The 18,267-nt window shown below is 40.8% G+C and overlaps 1 protein-coding gene across 7 annotated transcripts; it reads left to right on the top strand.

Moving 5' to 3' along the window:
* The first annotated feature begins 240 nt into the window (after nucleotides 1–240).
* On the top strand, nucleotides 241–17,342 carry EOGT (EGF domain specific O-linked N-acetylglucosamine transferase). Of its 7 annotated transcripts, none has more exons than XM_086755786.1 (18): nucleotides 241–594; nucleotides 1,011–1,057; nucleotides 1,179–1,209; nucleotides 1,792–2,016; nucleotides 2,809–2,909; nucleotides 3,471–3,579; nucleotides 3,671–3,765; nucleotides 4,879–4,983; nucleotides 6,159–6,265; nucleotides 8,033–8,136; nucleotides 10,510–10,602; nucleotides 11,344–11,415; nucleotides 11,939–12,025; nucleotides 13,153–13,221; nucleotides 13,928–13,989; nucleotides 15,342–15,461; nucleotides 16,512–16,614; nucleotides 16,982–17,342. In XM_086755786.1, exons 4-18 carry the CDS (start codon nucleotides 1,807–1,809, stop codon nucleotides 17,126–17,128), a joined length of 1,584 nt encoding a protein of 527 aa, XP_086611912.1. In that variant the 5' UTR covers nucleotides 241–594; nucleotides 1,011–1,057; nucleotides 1,179–1,209; nucleotides 1,792–1,806; the 3' UTR covers nucleotides 17,129–17,342. The 7 variants fall into 7 exon arrangements, with proteins under 7 accessions (XP_086611912.1, XP_086611911.1, XP_086611907.1 ...); XM_086755785.1 differs by having other exon boundaries at nucleotides 1,787–2,016; XM_086755781.1 differs by having other exon boundaries at nucleotides 1,179–1,217.
* Nucleotides 17,343–18,267: the final 925 nt, after the last annotated feature.

Raw genomic sequence — 18,267 nt, 5'->3', positions numbered from 1 at the left:
CCTCCCTGCCGGGGCTCCCGGGGCCGGGGCGGGGGGAGGCCGCCTCAAACAATGGGGTGCCCGGAGGCCGCGCTTCCTGCTGAGCGGCAGCAGGAAAAGGTCTTTTTCCTCCCCTGTTCCCGCGGCGGGAGAGCGGCAGCGCTTTATTTCCGGCAGCAGAAGGAAGAGGCGCCGCCGGCCCCCGATACCCGCACCGCTCTCCCTTGGCGGGGCTGCCGCCCCCGCGCAGGTGCTGCCCGGCCCTGCCCGGCCGACGCTGGCGGGCACCCGCACGGCTCCGCCGCCCTCAGGTGGGGCGGACCCCGGCGGCGGCGGCGGCGGCCCTCAGGCTGCGGTTGCTCCGAGCGGTGGGGGACGAGACGGGGTGTGGCGGTGCCGCCCGCCCCGCCCCGCTCCGCTCCCCGCGGGTGCGAAGGAGGGGCGGGCGGCGGGCCCAGCCGGCGGCTGGAGCCTTGGTGAGGCCCGGCAGTGCGTTCCCCCCCCCGCCCCCGACAGGCGCCAGCTGCCGCGGCGGCATGAGGATTGAGGCCGTCGGCCAGCGCGTAACGGGAGGAGCGGCCGGTCCCGTGGGCCGCGGGGCTCCCCGGGGCTGAGGTGAGGTGCGGTGCCCGGCCGCGGCCTCGGGGCGGGGGTGAGCTCGGGCGGGGCAGCGGCGCACGGGGCTCGCCTCGGGCCTGGCACCGGCTCTGCGCTGCCTCCGGGGGATGGGGAAGGGGGCGACGCCGTTTTGGGGAGCCGGACACCGCAGTGTTGGGTGTGAGCTGGGGCTCAGTGCCATCCTCCCGAGATCCACCGGGATGCGTGGAGCAGCGCTTTTTTTTTTTTTTTTTTTTTTTTTTTTTTTCTTTTCCTGCAGGGATCCCAGTGCCCAGGCGGGCCAGAAACCCTCCCGGGCTGTGGGGAGGCTGCTCCCACCGCTGTGAACGCGTCTCAGGGAGCAGGGCTGTGTTCTGAGGAAGCCTCCTTTCGCCGGACGCTTTTAACTCATATTTATTCCCTTCCCCTCCCAGGTTTGTGTACTTGAGAAATCTGAAGCAGTTCTCCTCAAACCGAACAGGTAAAACGACTTATGTGGTAGGAATATTGCTAAAGGCTTCAGGATGCAACTTTTGGCAAATTATAATGCCCGAAAAGGTTTTTTAGATACAAGCCATATGTTTGGGTTTTTTTTCCCTCAGGAAGTTTGATGTTTCGAAGCAGGACTGTTTGGTGAGAAGGTGGTATTGCCAGGACGGCGTCCACACTGCTTTAGAGTGCATAGATATGTGTGGGCCTCTAGTTAGTTTTTAGTGTATAACTTGGTATTCAAAGTTTCTTTAACATGATGTTAACTACTAAAAATAAGCATGCTGATACAGACTTAAGTTTGACCATTTACTTGTGACAGCATAATTTTCCTTCAGCTCATGATTAATTTCTTCCAAAGTGGAAAATGTATTATTTTTATACTTACTTTTAAACTAAAATTCCTCTTCTTCTCACCCCTCCCCCTCAATACTTCTACATTTTCTTCCTGCTGTCTGGATATTATATGCGCTATACTTAGCTTCCACATTTGAACTCTCAGGATCCCTTGGGATTCAGCTAAAGTAAACACACCCATTTTAGTTTGACTGTGAGTTGGTAGTGTGTAATAACCCTCAATGACTAATGATTCAAAGATAGTCCTGAGGCTGTACAGTCTAGTCTCTTAGTGAAAGTTTACTTAGCAGAGGAAAGAGAAATCACCTCAGAAATACGAGTGCAAATTCTTTGTATATGACTGTCTTTTTTTTTTTTTTTTAAGTACAGAACTCATAGGTTGCCATGTTCATGTTGCTCGCATTTGGATTGCTACTGCAAGAAACGCTGGCTAATTCCCAAGCTGAAAATCTTACAGAATTCAAAAACATTCCAGAAGAGCCGTTATATAGTTACAAAGCTATCAACTTGCCAGATGAGCATATTCCATACTTTCTACACAGTAATCAGCATATTGCTGGCATCTGTAAGCAGGACTCTCGTTGCCCATATAAAGTAGGTTTGCTTTTGTTTGTTTGTTGTTTGTTCAAATGTAATGTTGGGGTGGTTTGTTCTTGGAGCCATGGCGGTTAGAGATGGTGGTGGATTGGTCTCCTTGCCAATTAGTCGGTTGTTGCTTTTGAAATAGTTGTACGGGGCTCTTTCTGAATCTGATGCTGTCACAAGAGTGGATTTTCAATGTACTGTTTTGCAAGAATTTTGTCCTCCCTCTTTTAATTGTTACAGAGCTGAAATGATGATTTTAATCTGAATGACTCTTGCGCATGTGAAAGGTGTTTGAGCTAAGTGCAGTTAGTAGTTTCTAGGCCTGTGATTTATAGCATGCTGTAGTACTTCTGCAGATGTGCCCAGAGTATAGGCAAATTGATGAAATGCTGATTTAATCTCACCCTGTAGTTGCATATCATGCATTCACCTGAAGCAGGGACAGTGATCCTGAGGATCCGGGTGGTGTGTGGCTCAGGAGCAATTCTGATGTCTGTCAGGGTGGAGCTGGGAGCGGGAGCTGTGCTCCTCTTTCTCTGTCTTTCTACAGCACTGCCGAAGCCAATGTTTCTAGATTTGTCTGGGGAGCAGTGGTACACAGCCTGGAGCTTGGAGCACTGTGCTTTATGTGAGCTTAGCTTTGTCATCTATCAGTGATGTGAAAATTTTGGAATCCTGCTCACTGGGTCAGGAAAAGTGGAATCAGATTTATTAGCAGGTGGTAGTTCATAAGCGAACAACTAACTTAAGTAATTCCCGTTTTGCTGTCACGTAACCTGATTCAGCTGTTCTGTGTTACAGAAACACTTGAAGAAACTAAGATCCTGCTGGGGCTATGAGAAATCTTGCAAATCAGATTACAGGTTCAGTTACCCAGTGTGTGATTACGTTGAAACTGGATGGTAAGTTTCATTTTAAATGGATGAAGTACAGTATGCTAAAAAAGAGTGTAGTGCTCACTTTCGTGTTATCTGGGAAGTTGACGTTATTGTGATATTTATAGTCTAAAGAATGCTTCTTTGTGGAGAGATATGTATATGTGAGTGTATTTATACATGACAAACATCTTTTAGAGTGATTTTGAAAATTTAACTTTTTAAGGAAGAAAATACTGTTTGAAATGCTTCCTGCCACAATGTTTTCATTATTCTGATTTAGCCTTGAATTCAGATTCCTAAAATAACTCTGGATTTCCTTTCTTAGCTTTAAGCTTTAAAAAGCAGAGAAAGAAATGTAAAAAAAAATAATACCCTTTTACGGGAGAACAGCTTTAAATTGTCATTGATGTTTTCACTTATATGCAGCTGATAAGTTGCTTCCTGTTTTGCATCTTAAATATCTTAAATCTTAACTGGCTGGCTTTTCTTTTCCACTTTCAGCGGAAAAACTGTTTTCTGTTAAAGTTGTTACTAGAATTGAGCAGCAGACTTTTTTTTTTTTCGCCCCCCTCCTTCTTACGTCAGGGCAAGTGACATTGAGACAGCCCAGCAGATATTCTGGAAACAAGCTGACTTTGGTTACGTTCGAGAGAGGCTCAATGAAATGAAAACCCATTGTAAGCCTGCAGCAACAGTAGGTATTTCTAATAGAGATTATACTTTTCACTTGTTTATAAATATAATTTTTGTTATTGATTAAATCCTACTTGTTCTTTTCCTAACAGGAGGATTCATCTCTGACCTGTTCTCAGTACCTTCAACATTGCAGAGCAACAAACTTGTACATTGATTTACGGACTGTAAAGAGAAACCACGACAGGTCTCTGATTTGCTTATGTTACAGTAAAACCAAGGGATGGTTGGGAAAAGGACTTCAGAATTTTGTTTAACAAAGCTGATGTGCTTGTTGTCATGGGCTTTACTGCTGGTCAGAGAAGTGTTGCTGAAGTCCTGTTGAGGTCTAAACCTCTTGATTGCTGTCCGCTGCTGCCGCCAGCAGTACGGATTATTTAAAAACCTAAGCAGTCCCATCATTCCACATTATGGAATGATGGGTGATTGAAATCCTCCCTTCTGAGGGAAGAGAGGAAGACTTTTCTGTGTCTTCAGCCACATCCTTTCTCAATCAGGTGATGTGCAAAGTAGAATCTTTTTTATATGAGGCATCAAGAAGACCTTGCCTGTGCTAGATGCCTTTATACCAGTACAAGGAATTGCATTTTTAGATACGGTGAGACAGAATAGAGATCTGGACCTGAATCTCCCGAATCTCAAATTAAAATGCTACATCTTGGAAAACTGGGTAAATAACCCATACCACTGATGCTGGCATCACTCATTTTCCTTTCTGCCTTGTCTTTGAAGTCAGCATCTTAGGCACATGACTGGAAAAGAGCTGGTTCATGACTGTGACACTAGTACTCTTCAGAATGGGTTTTGTCAACTTCTCAGCCTATCCTAAAAGCTAGTTTAGACAGCCCTTTTAGTTGGCGTTTTCATGAAACCTGTTCTTGCACCTCACTCTTCTTATGTTGTATAAAATTATTGGGTTACTAACTGGGTTGTGGAATCTGAGGTGAGGTTCAGTGAGAAATTGTTATTAAAAATAAACAAAGAAAAACCCTAACTAATGATGCTCCTGTAAATAATCATGTAGCAAAAAAAAGTTATTAATTTGGGTATGTGAAAGTAATTCCTAATAACATTTGAGGTGGATTAGTGCTGTTTTCTAAATTAATGTGTAGAATTCAAAGGCCACCACTATCTTTATTTGGGAATTGTGGAAATGTTTGATTTATGCTGAAGAAAATACTCAGGTTTGAAATATGTTTGAAGTACCTTGTTGAGTGGAGACTGAGTATGTAATCGAGATTATAGAGCATTTATAGCACTATTGCAGGAAAGCTGATACACTCTTACTAATTTGCATTAGATTCAAAGAAGACTTTTTGCAGAAGGGAGAAATTGGAGGTCACTGCACCCTTGATGTCCAAGCATTTTTGGCTGAAGGTCAACGCAAGAGCCCGCTGCAGTCTTGGTAAGAATCCCTTGTCAGAGCTGCTTCCAAGTTCACTTAGTAATTATTTTTTTTATATTTTTCATTGACACTAGCAGCTGCATGTAGGGGATTTCATACTGAGGAAATAGTTGCTCCTTTTGTAAGGTCAATTTGAGAGTTCATGTAAGATGCCTCTGGTAATTACATCTATGCAGAATGTTCTGAGCTATCCTATGTGTGATTGTGTCCTACTTAATTTACAGCAGCAAAAGATCTGAGAATATCTTGTAATTTGAGGCTCTAACCTTCAGGTGTTTTCTGGACAGGATGCTGGTTGTATGCCTGATCTGCCTGTAGAAGGAGACAATTGTTTTGTTGCGATATGCCTTGAAGTTTGCACTTGTGTCTTAGTTGACGCAGTCCTTGGGGGTGCTGGGGCTAATGCAACGGCTGGCCTGGATGTATATTCGTATGGTGTTCCCAGGGAGCCTGCGTTTGGGATGTGAAGTGGACAACAGTCTCCAGGCCAAGTAGGAAGTGCAGAGGGTGGGTGCTTTGTGGTAGCTGGTTAAGTATCACCGGTTGTGTGTTAGCACTTCAAAGCTGCCTTGCCAGGTAGTTGATGGAACAGGAAGGAATGGGAGCCATTAAGGTGACATATATAAGAGTTCCTTTTTATGCTTTCCTCGTGTTTTCATATTTTTATTCTCATTTTGCATTGATGATCAATTTCAGTGAAGAATAGCTGCAGAGGAGGAGAAGACTTTTCTACTGTTTCTACTTTTCTGCTATTGTCATCTCAACTGTTCGTCCTTGTTTAGATCCAGGAATAATAAATATTGCATTTACATTCATTATTCTGGCCAAAGTGTGAAGATCTTGCTGAAGTGTCTCTGGCAATGCAGATCAAGCTGGATAGACCCACAGATCTAGGCTCTAAGGCTCTTTGTTACATCTCTACTGCCTTGATTTGTACATCAAAGATGCTCTTCACTCCTGAGATCAAAGGCAGTGTTTAACCTCTTGAAGCTCATAACCTGAAGAACCTTCCATTACAATTGCAAATCACTTTAATTGTCAGACTCTATCAGTTTTCAGCAGTCCTGTTAAATCAAATGGACTGGATGAACAGTTACTAGATCTTAGATGTATGAGGTACGTTTGTTTAAGTGTGTTAATGACAAAGCATGTTCTGTGTGATTGAATCCTTGTAGGTTTGCAGAACTCCAGACATTCACTGCATTAGACTTCAGGCCCCTAGAAGATAAGAAGTGCGATATTGTTATTGATAAGCCAACATACTTCATGAAATTAGATGCAGGTAACTGGTATCTTTAGCTTTTTTTTTATCCTACAGCACTGCAGTAAAAACACCTCATATCCAACTTGCCCACCTTTGTGATTGTCAAGATCACTTGTGATATATTTTTATGTTTGCAAAATGATGTGACTTTTAAGTTCCTTTTTTTCTGTAGTTCCGTTGATGAACTTGTAAACTTAGATTTAAATCCTTACATTTTGCCACAGATAAATAAATAAATCGTTAAAAATTTCCTGCCGCTTGTTTTGCACAGTCATTGACTCTCGACTGTGTTTTGACAGAGTCTTTGACTTTGTACCACTCTTCTGTACAGAATACTTCATTTTTTTCTGTGTTTCTGGATGACGGTTTTCATACCATGAAACACAAGGTATGGGTGTGTATGTGTTCAGTAATTGAGCATTCTGTGTGTATTAAATGATATGGAAGAGGAAGCAGTATTCAAAGACAAAGTTCAAGGGAATGTTTTGTTAGTTGATTAAAATACTTCCCCTCCCACACCCCAGAAGAGCTAAACACAACCCTGTTTTAATCTTAAAGTTTCAAATTTAGGTGAAAAGCCACTAGAGGAAGAAATTAACTGTCTCATTACAGAGAGCTGTGGTGAATGCTGTGCAACACTTCAGCAAAACTCATGAGAGAGACAGCACCCAAGCATCTTTAGGAGTCAGCCAGTGGTATCTGGCACTTTTTGAAGTTCACTAACCTTTTTGTTCATGCAGCGTATTTTGCAGATGAATGTTAATGAAAGGGAGTGTTCAGGTTGTAGACATAGAAACGAGCTGCTGTGGGGTAAGCTGTGGTTTAAACTGGATAGTTGTCACCTCTGTTCTGAGCCTGTAAACTGTAACCACCCTGCAACTGTAAACTGGATTGCCCCTTTTCACCTGGCAGGCCAGTATCTTACTTTAGGCAAAGTTGTTGCAGCCCCCTGGACAGTTACTGTGGAAGAGTTGCTGTGCTGCCCATTTGTACCTTTGAGCAGGGTGGTCCAGTTGTGGCTTGGGAGGTGATTTTGGTCAGCTCCTTTGTTTTAGGGGAGGCAGGGGAAAATTGCTGTTTGAGCAGTGTAGGAAGCCCAGCAGCTAGTTCCTATCACAGCAGCCCTTTTTGGTCAGGGGCTTAGAAACAAGGGCTGTGTGTACATGGTCCCAAAACTGCGGTCTGGTCCTCACTGGCAAGGAAACTGGACTACATTACCTCCTCTGTTTCATGGTAGCTTTTTATGCACCATGATCTTAAGGTATGAGCTTAAGAAACCAAGAATGAACAGGAATGCTCTGAGAAGGAACCCAAGGAATTACTTGGGCTTTGGCTTCTGTGCAAGTGCAAGTTCTGTCTTGTAGTCCTGCAGACAGAGCTTCCCTTAACCCAAATAAAACAGACCTAAGATCAGTGCCGAAGGCTTGTTTTTACTGTTTCTTTGCAAAAGCTATTGTTAAAGCAGTAGTTGCTTTCATATACTTCAGAAAGCAGCTGCAGACTGTAATGAGACATAGCACATGAAACTGATCTTTTTCTCGTAATGTTTTTTGGCCGCTCTTCTGATTTCTCTGAAATTTGAAAAGCATGTTTTACCTCAGATTCCTTACCTTGATACCTTCCCTTTAAAGTTTTGCTTTTTTAGCATGTATAAGAAGCATTCAGTCAGAAGCAGGGGAAAAACTGATATAAAATAGAGGATACTACTAAGTAAAAAAATGCATGAACCAATAAAAAAGTGGAGCAAGTAATGTAGTATTTTGCTAACAATTCTTTCTTTTGCAGGTGTTAATATGTACCATCACTTCTGTGATTTCATCAATCTTTATATTACACAGCACATCAATAATTCCTTCAGTACTGATGTCAACATAGTCATGTGGGACACTGTAAGTCTGCCGTGGTTTTAACCTATTTGTAATAGGTTGTATTTCTGTTTTATAGAGACTGGAGCTTTCAGTTGCCAATCCTTAGCTTTCTTGTGGGCTTAGCCATGTGGAACTGAATTTTTTTGATCTTGTTAGTATAGATGCATGAAAAATAGTTAGGGAACAAATTTTCTACAATAAATGCGCTGTTTGAAGAGTACGAAAACAGGGGCTAATATTTAATTCCTTTAAATAGCCTTCTTGCAATTACTTTTCTCAATCACCTCTAGGAATGCCACAGTGACATGTAAAACAAGTTTTTAAGTGGGACTATTTCTGCTGTACTGCTGAGTTGAAACCACGACTGTGCTTAAGAGCAACGTTAGTTTTACTGGACAGTATTTAAGTTATGTAGAGGAGTGTTAAACTAAAGAACGAAGAAGTAGACAGTTTGTATTATGCCAGATAAAGTGTATAATCAGGTTCAGAAACAACACTGTTCTTGACTGATCTTTTCTCATGCTTATCTTTTTCTCATAAAACACTGGGTTTTCTTTCTGAGTGTTTACTGCTAGGATTCAAGAGAGTATGCTCTGCTGAGTAGAATACTACTAATATTGGGTAGAGAACTGCAAGTGTCCCCTGCTTGCTATTTAAATAAAAACCTCTTTGGCTACAAGAGACCCTTTTTTTCTGGTTCTCTTACATTTTGAAAGTGAAAATAAATGCACCTCTCAGATAAGGAAGCTCTCTAGAGCTGTTAATGCATCTCTTAAGACTTTCTGAAAAGATCAGATGTGTCAGTATTGTAAATTACTTTGGAAAGCAACTCTTTTTCTTACATTGCATTGTTGAATCAAATAACTCTTTCAAATGTGCCATTCCAAGTAAGTACTGTCATAGTACTGTCATTTTAAATTAGTCTTAACTGCTTGGTCTGGTTCATTACCATGTACAACCAGATGATGGCACCAACTCACTGCTGATGGCCTGTCTGTGCTGCTCGAAAGGTGGACTTCAGCTTATTATCCGTTCTCTTTTTTTCTTTTTTTCCTTGATGTAATTAGGTTTGGCCATACTTTCTAGCTACTGTAGAATCAGTGCACGGTTCTTATTAAACAGTAATGCCCTTAGATGTAGGTTAAACAAAGCAGAAAATGAGTAGGAAATCCACTGAGTGTTGACTGGCAGGCTCTCTCTGCAGATGCAGGAATGCAGTGTTTATAAAGCACTTTTAAGGAGAGCAGATAGGATTAGAAAGTAGACTTACAGCTTTGAAGATCAGTTCTCTACTTCTCATTTGGAAGAGCAGTTCTTTTAACACAGCCTGAAAGTAGTATGGGTTGTAAAATTCATTAAAACTTAATGGCAGAAGAAGGGGAAGGAAGCATCTCTTCAATGGAAGGAAATCTGATGCCCTTTAAATTATTTTACATTTCACTAGATGTATGCTCTATTCTGTGGTCATTTGTAGTCTTATTCTCAAATTTATTTTTGAGAATGTTTCCACGTAACTTTCCAAGCAGCCTGAACCAGCTTCAAAGTTGAAAGGAAGCTTTAAGTAAGAATCTGTACCAGGGCTACTGAGGTCATATTTAATTGCATTCAGAGAGCAAGAGGTGGTGACTTTTAGCTCTCAGATGTGTAGCAAATGTTACAAATTTGAAGGCAAGAGCCCCTGCTGCTAGGACAGTGTTGTAGGGAGTAGATGGTTTTTAAAGGGTTCCACAGGGCATTGCTGCAAAGGGGGAAGTTTTCTACTGTGCTGTGGAGAAACTTCTTGGTAGCTTGTGAAAGGAATGCAAAACATGGTTTCCTGCTGTTTCCTCCATTGGATCGGATAATTGCCTTCAATTTGTGATACAAGTGATCATCCCAAAATAGAGGCAAATTTGAAACAGGCTTGTTGTGACTTTTTACTTCAAATACTACCATTGCATTTGAATTCTCAGATGTGGTTTTTTGTTTTTTTTTGGTTTTTTGTTTTTTTAGTCTCGGGAGTTGAGATTCATGCCTTCTGCCATCCCTATGTTTCTGTTACTTCAAATTTAACTTGTGTTCTGTTGTCTCTGGGGAAAGTAGTAGGTACTTCTTGCACCTAACTCCGAAAGTCTAATCTGCTGCTGAAGAACTTGTGTAGATTGCTATTTTATAGAACTGTTTTATTAAAAATTAACTATCTGATGAGTAATTTGAGTTAACTGCCATTGTAAGTGCAGGGTTAGGTGTTCTGTAATGTTTGCATTCTGTGCTTGGCTGTCTTAGGTCCCGTGGTGGTGATGCGCGTATTAACTTTATGTTAAAACTCATATATAGAACTTTTAAATCGTGAAAACAGTTTTTGTACACATTTATGTACTCGTTACGCCCTTGTATTTTTTCCTTTCCTCCTAGAGCTCGTATGGCTATGGAGACCTGTTCAGTGAGACATGGAAGGTGTTTACTGACTATGAAATAATGCATTTGAAAACCTTTGACTCTAAAAGGGTATGGAATTTTTTATTTTGTTTTAATTCATAGTCTCTAGGTAGCAAATACAACAGCTTCTCAAGCTGCTTGTGCAGTGTTTCAGAGGAAAGTACTAATACTTTCCATGCATGTTTAACTTGTGTAATATGAGTATCCTACCTTACAAACAAGAGACAGAGTTGTAACCTAATTCTGTAGCATGTCTATATAGATGGACCTAACTTTTCTGTCTTCTGAGAGGTGATATTTATGTATTGGTTTCACTTCTGCAGGACCCACTACTGAAGTTAATGATTTTCAAATGGTACTGTCTTTCTAAGTGTCCTGATTCCTACTGAGGAGTTTGTCTTCCTCTGCATCTGTTAGAATACCTGCTGCTTATCATTAAAAAAATTTTGACTCCCACCGAAAAATGTACCCATTCATTCAGAGCTCATTTTAGTCTCTTAAAACCCTTAAAACCTGTTGTAAATTCTCTACTCTCTAACTGATTTTCTCCTATTTAGTTCATTTGTTCTGTTTTGAGGGTGGTTTCTTTACCTCTTCCCACACTTCCATCTGTAGCATCCTAAGTGAGAGCTCTTTTGCGATCGGGATTGTCTTTGTTCTATTCATTTGCGCAGTCAAGGAAGTGAGGATGTTCTTGACGGGAGCATGTAATTGCTAGCTCATTGTAAGCAGTGATCCCACTGAATGAGTACAGGATGTGCCAGCGGAAGGTAGCAGTGCAGTGTAACTTCTTGTGATCTTCCTTCGCAGGTATGCTTTAAAGAAGCAGTCTTCTCGTTACTGCCTCGAATGCGATATGGCTTGTTTTATAACACACCATTGGTGAGTCCTTTTTATCCATCCGCTGCGTTAACTAGATGTGTGTGTGACAGCTTAAACTCTGAGCTAATGAATCTTTTGAATATCTAGCTGAGTTATCGTTAAATGTACTGCATTGAAGGTTTGTACAACTCCAAATGAAATGGTCTTCCCAAAAGATTAGGATTTTGGCATTTTCTTTAGCTGGTTGTGTGCAGTGTCCTATGTCACAGTTCATGAGATGCATATTATTCCTCTTTAATGGGTGGGTGCTGTGGACTTACTGGTATTTTTGCAGAGCGCAAGAGCTTGTACACTGGCAGACTTTCCTGGGGGTATTAGCTCATGCATGCAGGCTATAACACTCCAGACAGAGTTATATTTCTTTCTAAATAAGGTAGCACTTGTGTTGCAGTGAATAGTGACATGTTTAGCACAGTGCGTGATACTAGGCTTTTGTCCCATAAGAATGGCAAAAGACTGATCGCAGAGAGGTTTTTCTGAGGAAAATAACTTTTTGTATTAACAATTGCTTTTTTAATTTCAGATCTCTGGCTGTCATGGTACGGGGCTATTTAGAGCATTTTCTCAGCATGTATTACACAGATTAAATATCACACAAGAAGGACCCAAGGTATGATAACTGAATAATAAAGCTGTGATACAGAGCTGGAGGTTCTTACCAAAGGAACAGCGTTAGCAACCTGGACGCCGTGGGGAATAAGGGCATCGTGCACTTCTTGTCCTTTCCTGTGACGCTTGGGATTTTTTTCCAGTAGGCCAACCTGTTCTGTAAAGGCCTTCACCAAACATTTGTGTATGTTTGTGAAAGTTGCCCTCGTGTCTTATAGGACAGGCTATAGAACATCCTCTTTCCAACTGTAGGTTCTCTTCCCCATCTCCCTTCTCTGTGCACAAGGCCTTTGTGTCCCTCCTAGTTAAGCAAGATACATGGTGCACGATCGCTTCTGGAGCGTGCTGACAAGGTGCTGTCCTTGGGTCCAGCAGAAGGGATCCCACAGAGCAATGCAGTGAGCTCGCTCTTTAGCAATCCCCATAGGTACTGCTGAGTTCAGGTCAGAGGAGGAAATGGTTGAATCTGGTCCTTCCGATGCCTGCCTGGTACCACCTCTTTGGCCCTGGGCTTCCCTGTTGTACACACTGGTAGTTTTTTGCAAATTGTTGCAATGGCTGCATTGATGGATACGGCAGTTTTGGGCTTCTTAAAGTATTTGCTAGAGAGTAGCCTACCTATTATCGCTGAGGGGCACATGTGCAAAGCACTGCACAGGCATTTAGTTATGCTTCTCCTGCTGACACTAATGGGAGTCATGCAGTTAAATCTCTTTGTTTCACTTGGAACACTTAACCTCTGTGAGTCCAATTACTTTAAAGACGTAAAAGGAGGAGCTGTTATAGAAGTAAAATTTTTTTTCCAAGGGTCTGTGCACAAGCCATCCTGAAAGCTGCTTTCAAAAACTGCTGTATAATGTGTAATACAAAGACTCTTTTGTACTGAATAAAATAAATCTTTCAGAAAATGTTTATTCTTTGTTAGTAGTCAGACTTTCACAAAGTTTTTGACACTTTTAATCTGTTGGAAAATGCAATGTGAATTCTAAGGTGGTTACATCATCTATTACATGGGGAGGGAACATGTTTAGTTGCTCAAATAATTGCCATAAATAAGTATGGAAGTGTTTGGGGTTTGTTTTTGAGGTCTACTTTATAGCTAATACTCTGCTGCACCTTTCTTTTTAGGATGGGAAAATTCGAGTCACAATACTTGCACGCAGTACAGATTACCGGAAGATATTAAATCAGAATGAGGTGTGTTCCTTTTTATTTTTAAAACAAACTAATTAGAAATTAAATTTTGCTCATTAAATTGTTGGGTTTTTTGGGTGGGGTATTTTTTTTTGGTTTTTTTTTTTTTGGGTTCAGCTAAGACATCTGTCTGCTGGCAATCTTGGAGAAATACATTCAGTGCTAATATTATTTTATTCTGTTTTCTAGCCAGTCTCTATTTCTGTGCGCCAGACACTGAACCTTGCTGCCCTTTTAAAATATCCAATGGAAGACTACAGATGTAATACTAAAAGTATTTCCTCTTAACAAACAGACACTGCAGAGCTTCTGATAATATGAAAGCAAAATAATGTAATGTTATCTCTTATTTCTAGCATCTTCAGTGCTGAAGACTTTAACAAAAACCTTTGTATGCTTGCAGATTAAAATGCATAAGCTATTGTATCTGAGTATGTGCATTCAAAATTTAATGAATTTTCATATTGATTCGCATTTTCATATTGATTCACATTTTCAAATCACACAACTTAGTGAACTTACGGTGTAGCATCTCTTGTGGTAAAACAATAATATCTAATGTTTTCATGCCTGTCTTCACTATGAGCTGTTAGTGCCTGACAGAAATGAATCGGCATTATCATCCCCACCTTATGTAGGGAGAACCTGAGGCTTGTTTGATGCAATAGCTCAGAACACCAAATAATTGTCCTCTTATTTTCCTCCTTAGCTTGTGAATGCTTTGAAAACGGTATCGACGTTGGAGGTCAAAGTGGTAGACTACAAATACAAGTACGTAAGCTGACAGAAGAAACTAGCGTGATCTTATGCTGCCTGTTGCTGGTGACAGCTGTTTGTAGGCAAATCTGTGCATGCCCCAATGTCTGATCTTTGCAAAATCCAAGAACTGGTAAGGAAGGATGTTACTGAGGGAGTGGCGAGTGAGCTAGTTAAGCACTCCCGTCCTATGATGCACTACTTAGGAAGGAATCTCTAGAGCTAGTAGACTCAGGTTAAAGCTACTTATATAATAAACAAGTTTTGAGATCACTGTTCTTTCTGTTTCTTCCCTGCTACCAAAACCAGCTGTGTTCCCATCACCCTTTTGGATTTACTAATGCTCTGCAGTAACTGTAGGTCAACGGGGGTTTCTCTTGTATGATACTGGTGACTCATTTTATATAACCCTTAGTTTAGTAATGAGTAATAACTTGACTTACATGCTGGCCCCGAAGACACAACTTGAAGTCGTTTTATGGTGCCCGGATGTAGTAGGCACTGTGCCAGTAAGGAATGGCTTGAAGAAAAAGTTCCCAAATGGTGTATGCCTGTGCCAAATGGCAGCAACGCCCATGTACTCAATGGTGATCTCATGGATCATGCAGGAAGAGTGAGAAACTGAAGCAGCAGTGAGAGATCAGTGTTTTGACCAAAGCAGAGATAGTGTGAGGCAGTCAACAGTTGCTTCCGACTCCCCTGTTGATGAAAGCACTTGAGCAGTTTAATAGTTGAAAAGAGGATGGATAGCCTTAAGGGAGCTTCTAGACCATCCCACGTGCTTGTTGAAACTGTTTGTAGTTCCATTCAGCATTACAGATTTCCACAGCTATCCTGCAGCGTCACTGTCGTCATAGTTAGAAGGGTTTCCCTGGGGTGGCAGTGACAGTTCCAGGAGGTAAAAAAAGCCTGGTCTCTTTATTTTGTGTTTGATGCCCTATGCATATGTTCAGGTTGGATATCTGCATCTTTGGATGGGAATTGTATACTTCTACATTAAATTAAAAACAATTTAGGTCTTTTATGTTGTGGGGTTTTTTTTGGTTTTTTTTTTTTTGGAGGAGGTGATGCATTTTTTTAAAGCAATTAAAAAAACCCCAGACTTACAAAAGCTTCACCTTGTAAAAAAAAATAAATTCAAATTTTTGTAACAGACCCTTGTGAAGTTTTGAAACCTGTTTGCATTTATTTTAATTCTATGCTGAGTTATTGTTGGCTGCAGCATTTGTGATTCTTTGTATTGTTCCTTGAAAAATCAATTCTCTCTCAGTATTCCCTTAACTTAATTTTGCGCTTTCTACATGTAACTAATTCTTGCTGAGATGGATAGGCATGCCAGCTCAGCATTTTTATTGTGTTGTCTGCAGGGAACTTGAATTTTCAGAGCAGTTGAGAATTACCCACAACTCTGATATATTCATCGGGATGCATGGAGCTGGGCTTACCCATTTGCTCTTTCTACCAGACTGGGCTGTTGTTTTCGAACTGTAAGTCTGTTTCTTTCTTTCTCCTCTGTTAAACACCTAGCTCCTAATGTCTCTTCTTATGTGGTAGTGAAGCAGTCTCCCTTGCTAGTATTTGACTATGAATACTTGTTTTGTACGCTCATCTAGACTTCATTTTTGGCAGTCTTTTCTGGGAATCAGAAGAGGAAGCTTTCATTATAAAATAGTGTAACTGTATCGTACAGGTTTAGCCTGTGATTTCTTAAGATGACAACGTGGTGTAAATAAAATGCAGCCAGGTCAGCAATTGCTCAGGGAAAATAGCAAAAAAGGAAAAAGCCTCACTGGTCAGATTCTGCCTAGTGAGTCTGAGATTTAATGTTATTTTGGTGATCCAGCTGAATTGATTACATAAAGTGCACGTCCAGGGTGTGAAGATCCCCCCAAGGGTTATTTCCATGCTGGCCAAGCTCAGCTATCCATCACTTTGTTTTACCTAAATTTCTCTAGTAGCTTCCTCTTAAACATATTTTGTCACAAAGTGTGGTTGTTAATAGACACTCCAGTTCTATAGAACTAAACAAAAATTCAGCACACTTCTCAGAAGAGCACTGAATTCTCCATTCTGGGAAATTCTACGTAAAGCCTCTGCCGTGGGAAGGCTGTGGAGTCAGCGCTTTGCAGCATAATCTTGGTCTGAGAGTATTTTGTCCAGTATCCAAATAAGTTCAGAAACCCAGGGTTTTTTTTCACATGTCCAAGAGCTGCTGCAGCTGGACAGGGACATGTCTGACATGCAAATGTGCCTCAGACTGTCTCCTAGGCCACATCTTAAGAACAGATGGTAGCCCTTGTTGTTTTCAGTGGAGTAGAATTTGTCCATGGTTTTAGTGCCTTAGAACTGGACAACACATTTTGGCCTGAAGTTTGGCTGGGTCTTTTTTTTTTTTGGTGGTGGTTTTTTTTTGTGTGTGTGTGTTTTCTGGTGTGTGGGGTTTTTTTGTGGTTTTTTTTTTTTAACTTCCCTGTTTCACCCCAGTAAACCTCAGCACGGTCTCTGTAGATAAATGTGATATTTCTGCCTGTCCCTAGATACAATTGTGAAGATGAACGTTGTTACCTCGATTTGGCAAGGCTGAGAGGCATTCACTACATCACTTGGCGAAAAAAGAATAAAGTATTCCCTCAGGATCAGGTAAAGATGGCCACTGCTGGAAGGGTGGGGTGCTATAACGTGAAGCGTTTCAAGGTTAGCTTGCTTTACCTATCTATGTTCTGATATTTGAAATATGATTTTAATTCTTTAGGCCAAGTTAACTTCCCTGTTGTGATTAAGAAATCGTTTGAGAAATGAAATTAGTTGGCCGTTAATCCAAGCCATCCATAGCATTGCTGTTACGGAGTTACTTTGACTCTTCTGCCTCGGAGCAGATCAGTGGATCAGAAATAATAAATTAAAATGGCAGATGCTCAATTTTTTTTCCTTGTTTTTTGAATGGAAGGCAGGGTGTTTGGTTTTGTTTTTTTTTTCCTGTCTAAAAGGCCTTATTTCATTTTCCTAGGGACACCACCCAACACTGGGAGAACATCCAAAATTTACGAACTACTCCTTTGATGTGGAAGAATTTATGTACTTGGTGCTTCTGGCTGCAAATCATGTTTCACAGCATTCCAAGTGGCCATTTAGGGTAAAACATGATGAATTCTAAATTAGACTTCTGACTGAAATATTATTTTTAAATAATGGTCCATAAAAATACTGTAACAACATAAAGCAAAATGCTGATGTGAAATATGTAAACCTCTACGAGGGAAATAACCCATTATTAATTTGTCAAACAACTTCTTAGCGCTGTACCTTATCTTTATAATCCCATTCTTTAATTCTGGGAGGTTTTGATATGTAAAAACTATTTTTCAGAACTCTCTTTGGTTTTTGCACTGTATTTTTGCATTCCAAATTCTGAAATACTTGTCTTTGTACAAAGATGTGTCCATCCATTTCATACAAGATTTTTCTGGGGTAGTTGCTGATTTTGTAATAGTTTATGCCTATTATTATGTGAGGAAATGCTAGAGGATGGGAGAGTATTACAGCTTGGTTTCTCAGTGCAATCTCTCTGGGAATGAAATAGGCCTGTCAGACCTCCTCGCTTCCTCTTTTTAAAAAGCTGGATACTTTTATACAGTGTGTCATTTGCAGCTGAGTTACAGTGGTTCCAGGATGGCTGGCCGGTTCCTTTCCATCACCATCCATGTGCCTGTCCCTGTATTGTTTCGAGTTTTGAAGATCTTCCTTTGTAAAACCGTGGTTGTAAGAATGAAGCGGTTAAGAAGCTTTAACTTTTGGGTTTTTTTTTTTGATTCAACAGACACCGCAAACTTCTATCTCAAGTTTAGAAACGTTTTCAAATTAGAGGGCAGAGTCTTATGTTTTTGCATTTAAAGTCAAACTTTGACTCTTCTCCCTGTAGTTTTAAATGCTAAAATATAACGGGTCTGCTCAGTAGGTTTAGTCAGTCTTCTGTCTCACAGCGGTAAATATTTTCCAAAGTGAATACTTAAAAATTCAGGTAATCTACATGTTTCCTACATTTTCACATAAAACAAGACTCTGTAATAGAAAAAAATGAGCAAATTGGTATAAAACTTGAGTCTTTTTAAGGATGCTAAAGGGAATGGACTTCTAGGGTTTTTCTTTTAATGACAAATAATAAGATGTAAGGAAATGGAAGTTCTTGCAGACATTAAAAGCCTGATCTATTAATATTCTTCTTTTCTCAAAATGTCGAAGAGTGTCGAAGAGTCAATCTAGGAAACTTTTGACAATCCTTCCAAAGCCAGTAGC

The sequence above is a fragment of the Chlamydotis macqueenii genome, chromosome 10 (genome assembly GCF_036417535.1).
Source record: "Chlamydotis macqueenii isolate bChlMac1 chromosome 10, bChlMac1.mat, whole genome shotgun sequence".
In the NCBI taxonomy this organism is placed as follows: Eukaryota; Metazoa; Chordata; class Aves; order Otidiformes; family Otididae; genus Chlamydotis; species Chlamydotis macqueenii.
This window is presented reverse-complemented; position numbering and strand designations above follow the sequence as displayed.